Below are 22045 nucleotides of genomic sequence, written 5' to 3' on the forward strand. Positions count from 1 at the left end.
ACCTGTACGGATTGCCTTGCGCCATTTCTTGAATCTGTGAGAACCATGTCTGCCTCGCCCACTGTGGAGCCACCAGGATCAGAGTCATGTTGCTGGTTCTGCACTTCTCTAGCACTCTGTGCAACAGGGGTATCGGTGGAAAGGCGTAGGCAAATGTCTTCCACCAGCTTATCCATAGGGCATTTCCCCTGGATTGCTGATCTGGTTGCCTGGACGCGAAGCTTCGGCATTTTGCATTGTGGCGTGTTGCAAACAGGTCTATTGTGGGAGTCCCCCATTTCTGGAAGATTTTCTCCGTTTCCTGGCCATTGAGCTCCCACTCGTGCGATGCTGAGGTCTGCCTGCTCAGCCAGTCTGCCTCCACATTGTCCTTCCCTGGCAGGTGAATTGCCAGTAGATCTATCTTGAGAGGTATGGCCCATCTCCAAATCTCCTGAGCTAGGGATGAGAGGGGAAACGACTGTGTCCCCCCTTGTTTGTTGATGTAGAACATCGCCGTGGTGTTGTCTGTCTGTATCAACACTCTCTGGCCGAACAGGTGTTTCTGGAATGCCTTCAGGGCTAGCAGTATCGTTTTCAACTCGAGGTAGTTGATGTGGCGGACCGCGTCCGCTGGAGCCCATAGACCCCTCACCCTGAGGTTGTCCATGTGCGCTCCCCATCCCTTCTGTGATGCGTCCGTGGTAATGGTCACTGTTGGGCTTGGTGGTGTCAGGTTTCTCCCCGTTGTTATGTTGTCTCTGTTCCACCAAGCTATCTCCTCCTGCACTGCGTGCGTAACAACCACTAGATCCTCCCAACTTCCGTTTGCTTGTGACCATTGCTGTTGCAGCCATTCCTGGAATGGTCTCATGTGCAGGCGTACATTCGGCACCAGCTGGATACAGGACGCCATCATTCCCATCATCTTGCTCACCGCCCTCACTGTCAGAGCTCGCCCCTTCTGGTAGAGCTGCGTCTCCTTCAGTAGAGCATCTGTCCTCCTGTCGCTGGGCACTACCGTATTGTGTAGGGAGTTGATCTTTGCCCCCAGGAAAATCTTTACCTGCTCCGGTTCCAGCGACGATTTTCCCCAGTGGATGGAAAACCCCAGATTTGTGAGGGTGTCTGTTACGCGTTTTGCGTGCCTCTCGCACCTCTCGCGTGAGTTTGCCTTGACCAGCCAGTCGTCCAAGTAGGGGTATACGTGTATTCCCTGCTTTCGTAGGTGTGCCGCTACCGCCGACAGGCATTTTGTAAAGACCCTTGGTGCTGATTTTAATCCGAAGGCCAGGGTTGTGAACTGGTAGTGTTCCTGTTCGATGTTGAATCTTAGAAGGCCCTTGTGCCTTCTGTTTATTGGGATGTGAAGGTAGGCATCTTTGAGGTCCACGGTGACCATGAAGTCCCCTTCTCTTATCTGTGGCAGTACCTCCTGCAGTGAAGTCATTTTGAACCTTTGTGTTTTGACGAACTTGTTTAGGTACCGGAGGTCCAGTATGGGTCTGAGGTCTCCGTCTACCTTCGGAACCACGAAGTAGTTTGAGTAGACCCCTTTGTTGCGTTCCCTGAACGGCACTGTCTCTATGGCTCCCTTTTGCAGGAGTTTCCGTGTTTCTTCTCTGAGTATTGCCAGTTCTTGGGCCGATCTCTGTCTTCCCTTCGGCTTTCTGTTTGGAGGTCTTTTCTCCAAGTCTACGCAGTATCCGTACTGCACGATGTTCCGTATCCACTTGTCTGTGGTTATGCGCCGCCACTCCTGAAGGTAGAACCTCAGCCTTCCGCCTACCGGTGACGTATGCTCGTAGGCTCTTGAATCTTCTCTTCCCCCTGATGACACCTTTTTGCGCCTCACCCTTGGGGGCCTGACGAGGGTGGGCGTCTTCTTGCGTGCTGAGTCACTTCGAGGAGGGCTGATCGCCCCCTCTCCTCCTTTGGCCACGTCCGTTCCCTCTCCCTCGAAAGGACTGGCCCAGAGGTTGATATTGCCAGCTTTGCTTCTGCTGACTTTGTCCGTGACCTTCGCCCTGCTGACCTTGTTGGAACGCCTGGTTCGACGTCCCCTGTTGGCTTCCACCCCTACCGTAGGGTCTCCTCGAGGGATTTCCTCGTCTCATTCCCCTCAGCTGCAGGGCCCCCATGGACCTCGCTGTCTCGTTCTCCTTCTTGAGCTGGGTGAGCTTCTCGTCCACCGTTGCTGCGAACAGTGTCTCTCCGTTGAAGGGGGTGCCAAGGATGTTGTTCTGCACTTCCGGTTTGAATCCCGAGATTCTTAGCCATGCATGCCTCCTTTCTGTGACCCCTATGGCCATGAGTCTTGCTGAAGTCTCTGCCCCATCCAACGCCGTCTTTATACAGGAGTTGGCGATGTTCTTGCCTTCATCTACCAGGTGAGAGGCTCTCTGGCGGTATTCTTCGGGGAGGTGCTTTACTAGCTCCCCCATTTCATCCCAGTGTTGGTACTGGTGTCTATTTAGGAGTGCATTTGAATTCGCCATGCGCCAGTGCATTGCGGCGTTCCTCTCGACCTTTCTGCCTGTGAGGTCGATTCTCCTGCTCTCTTTATCTGGAGGTGGGCCCGAGGTTGCTGGCACGTTGGCCCTTCTCCTGGCCGTGGAGGCAATGATGGAGTCTGCGGTGACGCTACCCTTGATGTAAGGTGGGTCCAGGGAGGAGTGTTTATACTTTTTCTCTGTCCTGGGCGTGATCGACCGACAGGTGGCAGGCTCCTTGAAGGCTTCTCTCCCCTGGTTCATCACGCTTTGTAGCATGGGGAGGAACTGGCTCCTAGTCTGGATGGGGAGCAGTGTTTCGACGAGAAAATCTGCTTTCGGCCTCTCCTCGTCGAGCTTGACGCCGAAGGCCATTGCTGCGCTCTTCACCACCATATTGTACACCCCGATGTCGTCGGGTGGCGAAGGCCTCGAGGGGTACGTGTCCACGGCCTCCTCCGGGTTTTCGGTGTCGAGATCTTGCCATTCGACGTCGTTGCCGGTAGATGTCGCCGATTCGAAGAACGATTGTTGGGCTTCTTCCTCGGCTTCTTCCTCATAATAGGGCTCCTCTTCGAGGTCCCTTGTCAGCCCTTCGGCGTCGAACTCATCCTCGACTTCGACGACGTCCGCCGATGAAACCGTTGGAATCTTGAATTCCTTCATCCTGGCGTCGAACTCCTTCTTCCTTTGAAGGATGTTCTCCATTTCGGCCTCGAGCCGCCTCTTCTTTTTCTCCATTTCGGAGATGCTTTCGGCGTCGACCGCGGGTCTTTTCGATGAAACTTGCGTCGACGTCGAACGTTCTTTCTGCGTCGATCGGCCCGTTTCATGGGATGATTTCGACGACCCTTGCCTTTCGGCGTCTTTCTGCGCCAGGGAGTCCTTTTGTAAGGATCCGCTGGGCCTTTTGTCCGAAGTTCCCCCTTTGGACGTCGAAGTTTTCGGCGCCGGGGCTCCCTTCGTGGACCTTGACTCAGTTTTTCTCGAGTCACCCTCGTGTTTGAGGTGTTTTTTGATTTGCGCTCGACGATTCCCTTACCTCGTCTTCTTTTTTCTTGTCGGTCTCTACGACCGTGAAGTTTTCGGCTGTCTCGGCGACGTTGTCCTCGTCGTCCGTGTCGAGGCCCAGCGCGTAGAGTGTCGGGGGTTTTCCTTGGCCCTCCATGTTGGCGTTGGCTCTCCTCTGCCTCTCTCTCACCCTGAGTGTCTTCGGCGCGAAGACTGAGCAGGCGTTGCAGTCGATACTCTGATGATCCACCGGTAGGCAGAGGTTGCAGACCGGATGCAGGTCTTTCTGCGCGAACTTGTGGTGGCAGTTTGGGCAGAACTTGAATGGCGTCTTGTCCATTTCGCTCAGGGTCTCTGAGCGTGCATTCTCCAAGGTCGTCGAAGAAAAAGGCTCGCTGGTCTTCTTTCTTCGCGTTCCTGTCGAAATCTGTTCTTTCCTGATGTCTTCTCTTGATTCTATCGATGAAACTCGCTTTTCTTCCTTCTTCCTCCGAGTGAACTTCTGGAGCTTCCCGATGACGATCCAGACCCAACGGCGGAAAAAAGAATCTGAAGATGGCGCCCCAAAGGTGGGACTTCCGCAGGAAGCACGACGACGTCACGGGAGGTGCACCAAATGGTGGACGTCGACGCCCACCTGGGCTACAAAAAAAAAAAAAAAAAAAACAAAGGAAAGACTACGAATCCGGACCCAACCACAAGATCGCGGAATAATGCACAGCATAGTGAATCCAGAAAGATTCACGCTGCAAAACTGTATTACTTACCTGTGTGACTTAATGTATGCTTAAATAAGACTGTGTTGTACTTACCTCTAATCTCATAAAGAGTGCTGAGGGTTTGACTAGAATAAATACACTTTATTTTATATATATATCTGTTGTGGTGTCCTTTCATTTGGTATTCAAGGGATTATATATGGTATCACAGCTGGCTTCACATGCCATTCAGAGTTTAGCCTAAGACTGCTCTCGTCCATGCTACCACTAGGATAGCTGGTCTATAAGGTTGACTTTACAACCAATCACCATAAGGGTATTTGGACTGATATAAGGTGTACACTAGAACTAGTGACATCATACATCAGGCCAACTTCTCACAGCTCCCAAAAGCTCAGGGTTAAGTTCTGACTTTGAGCATTCAACTTAAGGATTGTCCAGCCACAAGGTTTCCTAGCAAAATGCCCGAGGCAGAGTGATTAGGCATAAAGCAGAGGCGTATGCCTGGTCGGAATGTTTTCACTATAATAAGGCAGAATAGATTAGTCACGGAAAAGTTGCAGCGTGTTAAAGATACCGCTTTTGGAATTTACTGAGCACATCACTTTAATGAAAACCTGAAGATCGCATTTTCCATTCGCTGTTTTCCACCAGTAAAGTGACCCTAGCATGGGAGGGAATAAACAAACCCATTGGTGTGGACAGGGCGATAGCTGCAGACAGGCAATCATCTATCCAGGAAACACCCATGAGATCAAAGGCCTGCCTCCCAGGGTCACTGCCAGCAGCATAAAAACAACCAACCTGTCTGGAAGACATTTTGGAGCACCTATTGCTGCATGTTTTCACCCTAGCTTTAGGAGGAGGAGAAGCGCAGCCTATTGCTCGCATCTGTTGGATGTGTACAGAGGATCTGGTAGCCAGAGTGAGAGGAGAGGGTCGGTAGAAGACATACAGGGAGAGTTTTCTTAAGTCATGATGACTATATGTTTAAACCAGTTGACTTGACAATCTAGGCGGGGAATGCCTTACTTGGAGGATTTTTGCCCAGAGTTGGCGCTGGCATAAAGGAACAGGCAAAACAAACCAGTGGTGTGCGCGCACCAGGCACACCACAGAGGAGCAGGACCAGGAATCGAAAGTAGTGGTGCGCGCAACCCACAGAGGAGCGGGTGTAGGGAGCGAGGGAGCGCGGCACCGAGGCGAACGCGCGCTGCTGCGCGTGCTGGCCACCGACCAGAATGGGCGTTGCAAAGGCAAAAGCCAATGGCGGGCGCCGAAAGCCTGATCACACGCACGAGCAGCTTTCAGAACCCCCTTACAAGAGGTCTCGCACCGCAACACTATGCGCGAGACCTAAAAAAACCGCGCCCTTCGGAGCAGGCAGCAAAGGAGAACTGTCGGGTCTGCAAGCAATGCCGCCCGGGGCGCAGCAGGTGGGGGCAGCCAGGTATGGGCTCCCTGAGCTCCCCTCAATGGCAAAATGCAATCGGGCATCCCAGAAAGGTTTTAAAAAAAAAAAAAAAGACAAAAAGGAAAAAGGCAAGCTCTGCCGCACCTCAAAAACAAACAGCTGGAGTCACTCTTATTCACGCTCCTGAGCACCCCATAGTGTTCTCCCCCGATGGATGTTACTTAACCTGTAAGCATCTGTTCTTGGCAATTAAAACTGTGGATTTACATGCTTTGCATACTCCTGCCATCTAGTGTTGGGTCTGAATGTTTGCAAGTTGTTTTTCTTCGAAAAAGTCTTTTTCCAGTCACGACGTAAGGAGACTCCTCCTTTCGGTGATAGTGCGCATGGGCATCGACTCCATTCTTAGATTGTTTCGTTTCCCACAAGAGGGTAAGAATGGAGTAAGTAAGAGTAGTATAGAGTTGTCCATGCGTATGTAGTGTGAAGAATAAAAACTGCAACAATCACAGGTGTCAGGGGAGTAGGGAGGGAGCATGTGAACCTACAGCTCAAAATGCCAAAAACAGATGCTTACAGGTTAAGTAACATAATCGGTTCGAGGCATGTGTGCTGTAGATACACATGCCTTGCATAGCTTGTATAGCAGTACCCTCCAAAAGCGGTGGCTAACCAGTAGGTGTTGCAGTTGATTGAAAAAGTGTTTTTAGCACTGCTTGTTCTACATTAGCTTGTTGACCTGCTAATACATTCACACAATAATGTTTGGTAAATGTGTGGTGTGGACCATGTAGCTGCCTTACATATGTCAGCTAAGGGAATGTTACCTAAAAAGGCCATAGATGCTTCTATTTTGCAAGTAGAATGTGCTCTAGGAGGTACAGTGGAAGTTCTTTTAGCTTTAATATAACAAGTTTGAATACAAATACATTTAACAGTCCATCTAGAAATCCCGTATTTAGATACAGGTTTTCCTTGACGAGGTGGGGTAAATACAACAAAAAGTTATTTTGTTTTATGGAAATCTTTTGTTCTGTCAATATAGTACAATAGTGCTCTTTTGACAACAAGTGTGTGTAGAGCCCTTTCTGCTACTGAATCTGGTTGAGGGAACAACACAGGTAACTCAACTGGTTGGTTGATATGAAAGCAGAAATTACTTTTGGAAGGAATTTTGGGTTTGTACGAAGAATCACTGTCTTTGTGAAGCTGAAAGAAAGGTTCTTCTAAGGTTAATGCCTGTAGCTCACTAACAAATGTCAATGAAGTGATTGCAATTAAAAAGGCAACTTTCCATGAAAGAAATTGTAATGCACAATTGTGTAATGACTCTAAATGTGGACCCATAAGCCTTGTGATAACAATATTAAGGTTCCAGATAGGTCCAGGTGGTACCCTGGGTGGTGTTATTCTTTTAAGTCCTTCCATAAAAGCTTTAATAATTTGAACTTTGAATAAAGATAAATGTTGTCTGTTTTGTAGATATGCAGCTACTGCGTAAGGTGTATTCGAATGGATGTGTAGGCTAAGCCTACGCGCTGTAGATGCAAAAGGTAACAAATAATATTTTGTATAGATGCATCTAGCAGATCAATTGTGTTATTACAGCAATATATAACACATTTTCCACTTTGCTACGCAACATGCACTAGTGGTAGGTTACCGTACTTCTTTAAGGATTGTCATTCAATCTGGTGGTAGATTTAGGTATCGGAACTCTATGACTTCAGGAGCCAGATCGCTTGGTTAAGCTACTTGGGGTTTGGATGTCTGATTTCTTCATAGTTCTCCGTAAGAAGGTGGAAGTGAGGTGCAGTTTTGGTGTGGAACTATTGACAGTTCTAGCAGTGTGGTGAACCACGGTTGACGAGCCCACGTGGGAGCTACTAGAATCAGTGTGAGTGATGCCTGCCTGAGTTTCCGAACCAGAAATGGAAGGAGAGGGAGAGGCGGAAAAGCATAAGCAAATATTCCTGACCAGTTCATCCATAGGGCAATGCCTTTGGATAGATAGTGTGGGAACCTGGTGGCAAAGTTTGGGCATTTTGAGTTTTCTGCTGTGGCAAAGAGGTCTATTTGTGGCAATCTCCATTTCTGGAAGTATGGGAGAAGAACCTGGGGATGAATTTCCCATTTGTGTAATTGTTGCCGCATCCTGCTGAGGCGGTCAGCAAATTGGTTGTGTATTCCTGGAAGTTATTCTGCCAGACAATGAATTTTGCGATGCATTTCCCAATGCCAAACGGTCTGAGAGAGGGGTGACAGCTGTAGAGAGTGTGTCCCCCCCCCCCGTTTTAGTACATAGCTATCATATTGTCCGTCCAAACTCCGACAACTTTATTAGGTGATGTTGGGAAGCTAGTTGAACTGCTAGAAGCTCCAAGTAATTGATGTGTAGACTTCTGTATTTGGTGTCTCATAAACCATGAATTAACATATGCTGGAGATGAGCACCCCAACCTGTGAGATGCATCTGCTGTTAGTAAAACTTGAGGAATGGGGTCGATGAACGGCCACCATTTTGATACATTTTGTGTGTTCCACCGCTGCAGAGAGCGATGAGTGAGGCGGTCTACCAACAATAGCTCAGTTAATTGACCCTGTGATTGATTCCACTGACATGCTAAGCATTCCTGTAGATGCCGCATATGCAGTCTTGTGTGCCTGCACCCATCTGTTCCTGGATCTTGGATGAAGTCTTGCTCAAATTGGCCTTGCTATTGTGGTTCTGGCATGTTGAAGTTTCTAGCTTAATGTGTTCCTCTTCCAGTTCCTTTTCCCTCTCTGCCCCGACGGGATTCGAAATCCTGCGAGGGAGTTTTTTCTTTGAATCAGTACTACCATTCCAGCCCTGATTAGGTGTTTCTTCCTTTCGAAGTTGAGTGCCCATTATTCAGTATAGAGGATGCTTTTCTCTTCTGTGGTGGAGATTCCTTTTCCTTTAACTCTTCTCCCTCCCCTGTTCTCAATAGTCTTTCGGGGGTCGAGCCAGCATCAAAGAATGTACCCTGGCTTCAACTGCGTTGTCTTCTGTGTTTAAACTTCCCACCAGTGACCCAAGATTTCAGCAGCGAGGGTGTCTTACAGGAAGAGTTCAAAAATGTCAGCTATGTCTCACTACGGTCTTGTGGTATTACCTAAAAAGCTATTATGACGAGAATATATACCCTTCACTCGGGAAGAGCTTAATCTGAAGCACTCCTTAGCGAACGTGTCGCTTAATTCAAAACAGTTGGCAGATCCCAAAAAATATGTTTATTCAACTGGTAATCGGTAATCGATTCATATTGTATCCAAGTTGATATGCTGTCTCAATATCTTTATTCAAGCGAAAAAGCAATTTGATGCATCTTTAAAGCGTATGCATTTATATACTTGCATCACAATTGATTTAAACATGCCCCCCGATGCATTTCGGGTTTTAGCCCTCCGTCTGGGGGAATTCTCTGAAAAGAAAGAAAAACAATATGTACACGGAGCCAAGAGTTAGTGGAATGCACATAGAGTGAAGGTAAATGAAAAAGAACAGACCCTATAGAAATAGTGAGGAACTCAAACCAGTGCAAACTATGTATATGGTGACTAAGTACTCCAAATTTGGAGAATACCAAAAAAAGGAACGAAGCATAGTCCTAAGTAATTAAGGAACATTAACCTGTGCTGGTGGTAAATAAGTTCGAAAATCATTAGTCGAAGTTCCAGAAATGTGCAAAATAGCGCAAGATGGGAGTAAGAAGTGATTTCAGATCGTGATAAGAAAATGTGCAGTGAAAGACGTAGTTAAGGGAAAAGATTCTGCTGCTATAAGTTAGTTATGCGCTAATAAAAGTGCCGGTCTACGGAAAATGACTGTAAGGAGACTGCATAAGCAGCTCGTACTTAACGGTACTATTCTAATACCTGGGGAAACTCAGATGTGCCGTCGGTGAATTCGCTGCGGTGAATGCCATAGTGGAGATGAAGCCTGAATGTGACCCGGATGTTGAATACCCTGTGCCCGGGAGTGCATCGCGTTAGTAGTGAAAGCCGCAAAGAGACTAAATGTGTAACCACGGTAACCGAATGATTACGAGCGCGAGTTAACTAGGGTGAAATCTCTAAATAAAGAGGAGCAGGAAAAGAAATTAATTCATAGCAAGTGAAACAGTTAATGTGCTAATGGTGTAATCTGGAAAAGTACAAATGGTAACAGTCAAGAGAGATAAACCAAGAGCAATAGAAACACAATTGTAAACACAATAACAATCCGTAAAAGGTCAAAAATGTTTATACTACTGCCAGATCTTATAAAAAGCAAGTAAATTCCAGTCTTTCATTTAACCCTGTCGGGTGAAGTGAATTTAATCTGTGTATCCAATGAAGTTCACGTTGGAGCAAGAACGTCTTATTGTCTCTTCCTTCAATTTCTGTGATTTTTTGACTGACATTATGGTTCATTTCGGCGAAATGGGTAGCCACAACTGATTTGAGATTTAGTCCGTATGTTGCTTCTGTGTTCCGTCAAACTGATTTTGATTTTGCGTTCTGTTTTGCCGACGTAGACTAAGCCGCATGGGCATTTTAGCAAATATACTACATTGGTAGTGTCGCATGGGGCGTTTACTTTTATTTTCATGGGGGTGCCTTGAGTGGAATGTGTCAATATATTTCCTTTAATTATACTATTGCAATTTCCGCAATTATGGCATGGGACTGTCCCCTTATATGTTTGTTCAATTGACCGAGTGTTCTCATTGAATAGTTGTTTGAAATTTTTAGTTCGTTGATAAGCAAAAATAGGAGAAGATTGAAATATATCTTTGAAATCTCTTTCTGTCTGAAGTATTGGCCAATGCTTACAGATCAAGTGTTTGATTTTAGTATTTCTGGTTGAATATTTAAACACAAATACAGGTCGTTCCTCTGAAGTATTAGTGGTGGGTTTTTGGCATCAATAGTTGTTTTCTTTCCTTGAGGCTCACTCGGTTTTCTGCTGCTTGTACAATTGACAACGGGTATGCTCTTTTTATGAAGATAGCTTTGATTTTCTTGCTGTTCTCCTGGTATAATCTGTTGGATGATAAAATACGTTTTGCTCTAAGTAGTTGAGAATATGGAAGATGTTTTTTAAACTCATTTGATGAAAACTATGGAAATGTAGATAATTGTTGCGTTCTGTAGGCTTAGTGTATACTGAAGTGACTAATTCGTTGTTGGTTAGCTGAATATCAACGTCCAAAAAAGTGATTCGTTGCTTGCTCACGGTATGGGTAAATTGAATTCTTTCATCTTTTGTGTTGAGATTACCCAGTGCTTGAAGTAAAGTGATATCTTCTCCTTTCCAAATGAGAAATAGGTCATCAATGAATCTATGATACGTCAGTAAATTTTCTTGCCAAATGTTGTCAGTCAAGATGTGTTCCAGCTCAAACCTATGCATAAAGAGATTGGCGTATGCTGGGGCTGCACAGTTTCCCATGGCAACTCCAGACAATTGGGTGTAGAATTTACCTTTATATGTAAAGTAACTGTGATGAAGGGTGAATTGCATAAGTTCCATTATTAATACTTGTAGATCTGCCTTTTTTTCACTGTTTACTAGGAAGGATTCCATTGCTTCTAGTCCTAGATCGTGGGGGATAGACGTATACAGTGAATTTACATCGATAGTACAAAGGGTGAATTGAGTATCTTTGTCAAATTTAATGTTATTAATCTTTCTTAAGAAAATCTGTTGTGTCTTGTATAGGAGTTGTCATTTTTGGGACACTCGGTTGTAGGTGCCCATCTATGTATTCTCCTATCGGCTCGCGTATAGAATCGCGTGTGCTTACAATAGGGTCTAAAAGGTGGCCTTGTGGGATTTTTATGTATTTTAGGTGCCATATATAAATATGGAGTTTTCGGATTCTCTTTGATCAGAAATGTATCACTTTCTGTGATGGTGCCCATATTTAACGCTTGATCGAACATCTTTAGCACCCTACATTGGATTACTCCCTTTAGAAAAGAAATCATACATTCAGCATACACATCGGAGTGCGACGGTGTTCCACTTTCTTGAGTTATTACCTAAAAAGCTCCATCTTTGTAAGTGCCTACAACTACCTTGCTGGTAATTCTATGACCCACTTGGTCAAAGTTACCCTTGCGAAGAGTCATTCTTTATTTTAATTTCTCTTGATGCCTGTTGTGTAGCCTGGAGTTTTTCCTCGTTTGTTTGTTATTTAATTAAAAGTCCCCGACGAATCCTGTAGGGTCTGCTCCAACAGTTCATAGACTTCTAAAATGTGCTTCCAGCAGCAGACAAAAAAATCTCAAGAAGGTGACCATGCAGAGGGGTTTCTGGGGAGTACGTCTGACATCACAGAGGAATGGGCATAGCACAAATGGTCGACAATGCACAAAGGAGAAAAAGAAAAAAAAAAAAAGACTGAAAGAGAAGATTCCAGGACCCACACACTAGATGGTAAAATAATGCAGAGCACGTAAATCCTGAAAAGATTCATACTGCATTACTGTCACTATGGTCACCTTGACCCAAGGAGAATTACGTGATTATCCCTGAAAGATTCTTGAAAATAGCTCAATAGAGAAGGGACTGGACTGCTTAACAAACGAGGAAGATCAAATTTTGCTAATTTCCATACAAATAATTCCACTGATAGTGCATCATCTACTGTATCAGTCACATTCAGAGACTGACAGGAGGAACTAGCAACATACATAAGGCCATGTGGTCCAGGAACTGCAGCACCGCTCTTCCTTGACAAGTTGAAGAGGAAAATGGTCACTATTTCTTTAACATGGACCAAATACTCAAGACTCAGAAACACTCACCTCCGGAGCACTGAATTGTCTGGGTTAGAAACAAGTGAGATTTCTCCAAACTGAAAAGCCCCATTTGAGGTTGTCATGCCTACATTTTGTAGAAGAACCAGAGATCAGTTTGCCTAATGCAACTAATAGTTCAAGTGAGGATACATTAACGGCTTTAAAGGAGCCAGAGGTTATTGGATTTTTTCTCAGTCAAAGAAAAACAAACGTCTGGCTTCTTGCTGGGGTATAGACATGTGTCTGCACATTAGAAAGGAGTCAGACATAGGTTTGATTTTTATTTAGATTGAAGAAATATCTAAACTGTGTATGGCTCTTTGCTGGACCACAAAGACACATTTCTTTGACTCGCAATGCTTCTCTGGAGTTGTACGAACTGAATTAGGAAATGGGGACTTGAAGTCCCTCACCTTCCAATTCCCACATTCTCAATTATTTCTTCTGTTGGTGCAGTGGGAGAGGTGGTGGGAAGAAAGGTAGGAGTTGGTCTGCTCCTTTCACCCTCTCTCCTAACTGCTTACCTCCTACCAATAGAACAAGCATTGAAAATGCAATAGGTCTCGCCTTTGATTAAGTTAAAGCCATTTGCTTTGCTAATGGTATTGTATAGCTAAGCAAATGGCTTTAACTTAATAAAAGGCGAGACCTATTGCATTTGTAATGCTTGTTTGTAACGATCCGATAATATCTCCCGGTGAGACATTGTCTATGAACCAGTTTCCCATGGACAAAAATTATATGAAATTGTGTAATGCAAAATTACAACAAAAAATGCAGATTTTGCCGCCACTATTAAATTTCATCCAGACCTGTGTGTGAAGTTCACCCTCAATTAAGCATGGCCAATGTAATTGAGTGCGTGGATTAAAACACGCATGCTAAAAATCTGTGCTTAGCATAGTGTGCCGCCCGCCTTGTATTTTTCTGTTTCTGTCATTGCATCCAGATATATGATACAACAAGTAACATCATACCCAGTGCTTTAGACGGGCCGGTACTCACCGGTACGGAGTACCGGCACTTTTTTTCTTTAGCACTCTGAGTACCGGCACTTCTCTGCTGCCAAGGAGAGTACCGGTACTCAAACGGTAGGCGCATTGGCTGCTTGTGCTGGTGACCGGACTGACAGCCAGGCACTTCTGTAGCCGTGATTGGAGAGCTGAGCCCCTGTTGAACGATTCAGCAGGGGCTCATTTGCATAACGTCCGGTGTTCACCATCCTGCTGTGTTGCAAACACAGGATCGAGGAAGCCCGGTGACAGCGCAATTAAGAAAGCAAAGGAAGGCAACGATGTTAAAATGGCTTTAATCCTTAAATTCTTTTGCGCGAGTGGCTTATGTTTGTCTGTTTGCCAGTGCTTTTTTGTGTGAGGAAAAAAGCGAGAGAAAGAGGGATTCGATACACTGTTGGGAGGTATTTTAAAGGAAATGTGTGGAATGCTTTGCGTGTGCACGTCTGCTTGATTTTTTGTGTGTGCGTTCGTGTGTGTGTGTGTGTGCACGCTCGAGAATATATTGTGTCGTGCCAAGCAACAGCAAACAGTATGGAAGCTGCAAATATTATATAACAAGGAAATGCTAAAACATCACCACGTTTGGCTGTCGTTTTGTGTAATGAATTAACCGGTTTTATTTATAGAAACGCATTTGTCATGTGTTTTGGTATGTGCTGCAACTATTATTGAAGTCAACAGGTATCAGCATATCTTGTTCTTGGCCCCGCCCCTAGTCCCGCCCACTCGCCCCCATTTAAATGAGTACCTGCACTAGTTTTTTCCCATTTAAAGCACTGATCATACCTACAACAAGTCCGGACTATTGGCTTTGTCAATGGTTGTTAGTTGCATAAGATAAATAAGCAGCAACTGTGGCTTGTATAAAATATTGAAAAAGCTTCCACTTAAAGCCCTGGTGACACCAGGGCGATGTTGCAGCTCCCTCGTTTCAAAAAGAGAAAGGAAATCCAGAGCGAAAATTACTCTTTAAAGGAATTCCCTTCCCCTACAACGCTCACCTGGCATGACGTCATGCCATAACTTCTCCACTAGTAAGAAGTGAGCAGTGTGAGCAGCACACATCAATGTGCCTGCTGTCACTGCAGTCCAAAAAAACATGGACCGCCTGTGCCAGGGCACAAATCGGAGCCCGATAGAGACCCGTTTTGAGGCCTCCTTAAAAAAACACTGGCGGTGCTCAGATCCAATGAGACCCGGCCCACTTAAAGCCCTGACCCCTATCATGCAATCAACACAGATAAACTGTCATCAAACCTCACCAAGAAAAACGCGCAGGAGCAACAGCAACTGCTGGAAAGTTTCCAGACCCGGTTCTGCGCCTGGGGAAATTCAAAAGGTGAGGAATCTATACGGTGGGCTGTAAAAGTATATTAATTAATCAAAGCGTCAGTTCGGTTTGCGGATGACTTGCCAGGGCAGCCACTGTGTTTCACCAACTGCCAGTCACTAAAAGGCACCGGAAGACTTTAAATACGACAATCAAGGTAAATGAGTAAAGAGTTGGAATATGCGCGCGCACGTTGCAAAGAACACTAGTCCTTGTCTAGCAGCTTCCCGAATAGGGGCAAGGTTACTGGAGATTGAATGCATATGCAAACACGCGCGTGCTTTCATTTTTTTTTTTTTTTTAATCAAATACATGTATGTTATTTAATTTTTTAATCCGAGGTTGAAATAAAAACTTTGTATAGATGCTGCACTGTCTTTGTGGGCAGGGATCTCAAGAACTCATAGGTCAAAGACAGCATATGATATAATATGTAATTTTCATATTGGCAATTATGAAAATATTTTAAAAGTGTGGTTCTAAGAATAAGTCCCCTGTAAAATAATTGCAAATCTGCCTCCCTCTGCTCTTCACTTCACTTTAAAAACGGGTTGCCACTTGCCAGCTTCACCGGATTTAGGTTTTCACATTCAAAAAGTGACATTTTCTGCCTGTTACGGGCACACTGCGCCAAAATCGTGGTATGGCGACTTTCATCATTCGTGCGTCAATTGTTTCTGAGCCGGAGATCATCAGAGAGGCTGTGGCTGAGCTGTCCCTACTTTACCCTGTCTCCCTCTCAGGCAGTCTCTGTTGCAAAGAATGATAAAATTCAGCATAGCAAATATGCTGCAATACTGGCAATCTAGTGGCTCCCCAGAGTACACACACAAGCAGAGTTCATGTAAAAGAGCATTTATTCTTGCTGTGGGTGACAAATGTAAAGGCGACGTAAATCAGCAACATGCTGGCTTTCGAGGGGCGGGGAGGGTTTAGGGCCTCTAGGTTGGGAGGGATGTGTATCATTCTAACAGAGCTACAAGCTATGAAGGCACGTTCTCGACTGAAGCCTGAGAGAGGGAAGCACTGTGTTACCCAGCAACACCCTAGGATTATTCCAAGATGACAGACTGGTTTTCTTTTTGCAACTGCCTTGGAAACATGTTTTGAAATTTAAAGAATGAATAACTATTTTTTTATTTTTAAAAAGGGGCCTTGTTTATACTCAACGTTTCTGGTAAACAAGAAATTCTTGTTTGATATTAAGCGAAATTCCAGCCACAATAACGTGTGTATGCCAAACTACTAAAAACAAGACACAAGTGTTCAGCTCACGCCTGATCATAACAAGCGCGGCCCATCATTACAGGGCGGACAGAAGATGTGCACGCGGGGACTGCCTTTACTGGCGGCGGAAAAAAAAAGTCCCCAGTGTATCATGCTGCCAGTAAAGCATTCACTCCCCGCGTGCACATCTTTTGTCTCATTTGTCTCCCCGCGTGCATGCTGGAATCGTATCGATTCCTAAAGGACTCTGCATGGCAGAGCAGCGCATGCGCTGCTTTTGCCAGGCCGAGACCTAAAAAGGTGGACAAAACAGGTGGCATGCCTAGATCCGGGGGGGGGGGGGGGGCGGGGGGGGGCAGGGGAAAGTAATAGCTGCCCTTGGCTTCTTACCCGTAGCCCTGCACACTAACTCAATCCTTGGATCTCAGTCGGGCTAGGAATCCCTCTCAGGTCCATCCTGTATGAGATAGGTCACCTGCATATCAATGAGGCGGCCCAGAAGCGAACACTTGGCTGCCTCATTTAGGAGTCAGAAGTGCTCAGAGGTTATAAGGCTTCAGCAAATTCCCTTCCACCACCACCAGCAGGAAAACAATGCTGTCCCCATTGAAGGAGACAAATAGAAGAGGAAAAAAAACTGCCAAGCCTGGGTTAGGGGAACATAGAACGTGGTGTGTATGTACATCATAATTGCATCTTGACTTGTATATAAGGCAGTGACAGGATTAATATATACACATCAATGACAAGCACAATGTCGCTACTAAACACACAGATCTTACAATACCTTGCTAAATACGCAAAGACATTGTACAGTTTGTTAACCACACAATATTTTTAGTTGCATGAGAGCAATGATGGGCATGTCCCCAATCTTACTTTCAACATTTCAGATTAACATATATTATGAACTAACACAGCAGCTCCACTTCACTTCTAGACGTTTTAATACTATTCAAGTCACTTTAAGTTTCAAAATAAACTGTGAAGAGATAACTGGTGATGGTGATGGCATCCCTTGAATCCCATCCCATAATTTTCGGCAGCCATCAACCACGATATTGCCAACAATATCATAAAGCATATGACTACTGTGTCACAATCCAAGTAATTGTGGCAAAACAGGTAAGCAGGCAAGGAGACATTTTGTATCACGGATATAAGATTGCAGAACCAACTTACCTCAAAATAGTCACTAATTTTGTGTCCTCTGGGAGTGTTTTTTCCTGCAAGTAACAATAGGAGCGTCAAAAATAATATCCAAACTGTGCAATCATCTGCAGCATATTGCACTAGAGGTTGAAGCATACAAACCCTGGCTATCACGTTATCACCACTGAAGATAAGTTACTTGCTTTCAGTAAAGCTCCTTTTGGTGGATAACTTTATCAAACCGCAGACTACTCACCTTGTGAATATGCTCAAGCGCCATATTTGATGCAGAAACTCAAAAAGAAGTGCTCCCCTGCAGACTGGCAGGTGGTGCTGTGCCACTCCAGAGGTGACTAACTAAGCCCCATATAAACACCACCCAGCTACTTGGACCTCAATTATTTTCAGAAGCTTGCCTGTGCCCTCAGACACGGAGCTCATCTACAGCAGACTGCGATGACCAGTGCACAGATTCCTAAATAGGGACCTTTTTACATGGAAAAGGAAACCTTTCCAGAGAAGAAATAAGTTACTTACTGGTAACTGTAGTTCTCCAGTATTGGAATCTTCCATAGATTCACATGCTTGAATTATTCCCAGTCGTCGAGACAGTTTCCGGTACCATAAAATAGTAATACAATGTTAAAAGTAGTGTATGAAAGCCCTATGTCCTTCACTTTTGTAACCTCTGAGTCTATTTAAAAAACAACCAAACTTATACTTTAGCCAATCAGGTTGCCCTGCCCACTGGAACAATCCTGAGAAAGTCACATTCCCTCAGATTTTCCATTGCATGAGTGCTGGAGAAAAGTTAAAGGAGGGACCTAAAGTTGAGCCTCTCAGTGGAGGAGGGTGGGTTACATGTGAATCTATGAAAGATTACAATATTGGAGAACTAAAGTTACAGGTACGTAACTTATTTTCTTACTCCAGTATTGGAACTTTCATAGATTCACATACTTGAATCAGAATAGAAAGCAGTAGTGAGGCACATTGAACTGTGAGTTGTCAGTGTTATAATTGTATAGATCTCTTTTTGTCACAGAATAATGAGGACATAGCTATGAACATATCTTATAATATTCTGTTCAACATTTGAAAACATTTCAGTATAACAAACACAGAAAACACATTATGTTATAGGCAATGTGCAAAACTAGTAAGAGAACAGTGGGAAGAAAGAGGTAGCTTACCTTCACCGGAAAAAAGGTCTTCGAACCGCTTATCCGACTGCTACGTCTCCTTGAGGAGTGCAATCTAGGCAGTAGTGTTGCGTAAAGGTTAGCATATTATTCTAGGTAGCTGCTCTGCAAATATCCTAGAGTGGCAAACAGTGCTGTAAAGGTTGATATAGTTCTTGTAAAGTGAGCATGCACAGACGTTTGTAACGATTTTCCAACTGCTTAGTGACATAAAAGAATAGTAGCAGATATCCATCTAGTAATTCTCTGTTTGGCAAAGGGTTGCCCCTTCCGTGGTGCTCCGAAAGCCACAAACAATTCGTTAGACTTACGAAAATTCTTTGTCCTGTCTATGTATAACTGGATACATCTCTTGATGTCTAAAGATTGAAGAGCCCTTTCATCTGGCGTCAAGGGTTTGGAAAGAAGGTCTTCAAGATCAGTAGTTCATTGAGGTGGAAATAGAAGGGGACTTAAGGAATGAACTTTGGATTTGTACGTAGAAGTACGCACCCGGTCTTCTCTAAATTGCAGGAAGGGTTCCTGAATAGTTAGGGTTTGTTTCTCACTGACCCTTCTAGCGGAGATCAAGGCCACAAGGAGAGCAACCTTCCAGGAATGTGCTTTAAAAGTGCTCTATGAATGGAATCAAATGAGTGCTTCATGAGCTGTGATAGCACCGTGCTCAGATGCCAAGATGGCGGAGTAGGTCTGACTGACGTAAAGACCCGAAATAACCCTTTCAAAAACTATCTGATTATCCATGAGGACCATAATGAGGGTGTTCTGGATGATCGTCGAAATCGAGATATGGCCACCAGATGGCCACCGATGGATGAATGAGCTGAACCTGAAAGTGCCATTGCAACAGGTATGGTAAAATCTGTTCAGGTGAGGAGGAGAGGGGATGTATACGCTCCTGTTGACACGATAAACATAACCACTTCCGCTTGTGAAAAATAAGTCATTAGTGCGGTCTGCTCTGGCCTTGTAAAGTATCTCCCTATAATTCAAGGGGGATGTTTAGATGGCTAACGCATTGTACTCCGGTGCCAGGTCAATAAGTGGAGACTCTGGATTCGGGTGCAGGACTTGGCCCTCGCTAATTGTCAGGATATCAGGTGAGATCTTCAAAGGGATGTGGGGCTTCTCAGACAGCAGGAGGAGTTCTGTAAACCAATGTTGGCATGGCGACGTTGGGGCTATATTATTCTGCAAGGTTCGATCTTCATCTTCGTGCAAACCTTTGGAATCAGGAGAATGGGACGAAAATCATAAGCAAGGATGCCGAACAATGCCATCGAAAATGCATTCCCCCATGATCCTTACATTACTACTTCTGGAAGCTATTGCATTGATGTGTGGTCCTGAATAAGGTGGCTGGTCGAACTTTATGCCCAGACCAAATGTGTGTTGACTGTTTTTGAAACAGTGATCCCAGCACAAATTCCAACAGATAAAAATGCAAGCTGTTTTTCTGTTGTCTGTCTAATGTACATGCAGTATACTGGGATATGGTATGAATGTTGAGCCTTTGAGGGTATGATTGTGGATGCATGTGAGAGTGAGTGGATTTGTTATGAGGGGGATTTTCCTGCATTGTTGCATCTTCGGTTTTATAGCAATGACAAAAACATTTTTTGCTATTTGTGATTCAATGATTATGTCACAGTGCATGGAAAGAATTGCTAAAATGTTTGTGTAGAAGCTTTCAAAACTTTGTAAAGACGTGTTCGAGATTAACAAATATGAGACGCTTTGAAAAGTAGAATAAACTTGGTTTTATATCAAATTGTATAGATGTCACATTTCCATTTGGGGAAAAGAACCTTTATGTGATGCATGCGAGAAGAAATACAGGTCTAGTAGGTGTTCTTTTCTATTTAGTGGAACTGGAGCAAGGCCAGGATGATGACCATGCAACTTTTCCAGATAATCAGTATCAACAATGAGCCGAGTCCTATATGGATCTCATAGATTATTTCTAGGACCTACCCAAAGACTTCAAACACAAAGATAATCTTTGAGAGCAGGAGTAGGTCTACATTCTTGACTTCAACATGGAGTCTAGTGGTGCTTCGTCACATAAAGCTTTGTCTTGCATTCATGAAAGATCTTCGGATTCATATAGGAGCAGTCCTCACAAGCCTTGGAGTCATGCTCCGAACCTAAACACCAAAGAAACCACGTGGGGATCTTTCCCAGACATCTGTTCACAGAGTGAAGAAAAAGAGGAGTGGAGCTATGGATCCACTTCTGAAGGCAGGTAAATAAAGGAAGTGATGTCTGTGCACATGGGTGGTGCATATATGTGACTCCATTTGTCATCTTCAGATTGGAATGAGGTTAAGCACAGCGCCATTTAATGGCAACCAGGAGCTTGGATTTTTGAAATTTTGGATTCAGTCCAGAGACTGGGGATATTCACAAGGTGCGGAACCTGCAGTTCAATGCCTTCAACAAAAATATTTTTTTCATAAAAAAAAAAAACGCAATTGAGCATGAACTTGTATCTACTACAAACAGAAATACAATGTAAAAGAAACAGGATTAGGACTGGGTCGGTCTTAATTAAGAACAATAGTTACTTACCTGTAATCTGTGGTTCTCCAGTATTGGGGTCTTTCATAGATTCACATGCCTGAATCATTCCCAGTCGTCGGAGTGGGAGTCCCACGGTACATAAAAAAGCAATAATTATGCATATAATAACCAAAAAACCTTGGTAACATGAAACCAGGAAGTAAAGTAGCCTAAGCTACAAGAAAAAACACTTCCACGCTTATGACTATCATAGTCATTATGTACAGTCCAAACTGCAGCCAATCAGGCGACAGCTCCCACCAGAATGTTCTCCTCAGAGGCTCAGGCTCTCAGATTTTCTCGCACAGGAGTGAACCAAAGAATAATAGCCTAACCAGCCTCTGAGGGGAGGTGGGCGGGTTGCATGTGAATCTATGAAAGACACCAATACTGGAGAACCACAGATCACAGGTAACTATTGTTCTTCTCCAGTATTTAGGGTGTCTTTCATAGATTCACATGCCTGAATCAGAGTAGATAGCAGTACGTAACATAATGCTCATAAGACGCTTAAGGCAGTGGAAACAGGTTAGTTTTAATTGCCTTGCGGAAGGCAGATAGATTATCAAGGCGACGAATGTTCAGGGGAAGGGAGTTCCAGAGTTTTGCTCCCAGAACTCTGAAGGAACGCCCCCCGATACGGCAGAATTTCGTACGGGGGACCATTACCAAATGTAGCCCTAGGGAACGCAGATTGCGCTGGGGGGTGTAGGGTAGTAGAAGTGGACGGAGAAGTACAGGGCCTTCTGTTTTAAGGATTTTGAAGGCAGTGATAAGAGCCTTAAATTGGATCCTGGCTTCCACTGGGAGCCAGTGGAGTTTGTGTATGGTGGCTCTCGCCGAGCATCTTCTTGGAAGGCCGACTATAGCCCTGGCCGCAGAATTCTGAATTCGTTGAAGCCGTGTTGTCTCTGCTTTATTAGCGCCTAACAATAGGACACTAGCATAATCCAGCCGGGAAAGAATGATAGATTGGACTATGAGCGGACGTGTTTTGGGATCGAAGAAGCCAAGGATGGGGTTAAGGCTTCTCAGCAGGCCCACACACGTAGCTGCCACTCTTTTGGTGTGGGTTTGGTAGCTCAACGATGGGTCCAGCCAAGCTCCCAAATTTTTTACCAAAGTTTG

The 22045-nt window shown here is 44.7% G+C and overlaps 1 protein-coding gene across 5 annotated transcripts in view; it reads right to left on the reverse strand.

The window, feature by feature from the left end:
- TLK2 (tousled like kinase 2) overlaps window positions 1-22045 on the reverse strand; it is a 2417851-nt gene that overhangs the window by 1804660 nt on the left and 591146 nt on the right. For 4 of the 5 annotated variants that reach the window (XR_014968435.1, XM_085624076.1, XM_085624077.1 and 1 more), the window contains one exon: window positions 17184-17227. The exons of the other annotated variant lie outside the window; for it this stretch is intronic. Coding sequence is in view for 2 of the 4 variants with exons in the window: in XM_085624076.1 (XP_085480202.1) it covers window positions 17184-17227 (44 nt within the window). In the remaining 2 variants the exon portion in view is untranslated. The remainder of the gene's footprint in view (window positions 1-17183; window positions 17228-22045) is intronic. 5 annotated transcript variants of the gene reach the window in all.

Source organism: Triturus cristatus, chromosome 1_1 (assembly GCF_964204655.1).
Source record: "Triturus cristatus chromosome 1_1, aTriCri1.1, whole genome shotgun sequence".
NCBI classification, from domain to species: domain Eukaryota; kingdom Metazoa; phylum Chordata; class Amphibia; order Caudata; family Salamandridae; genus Triturus; species Triturus cristatus.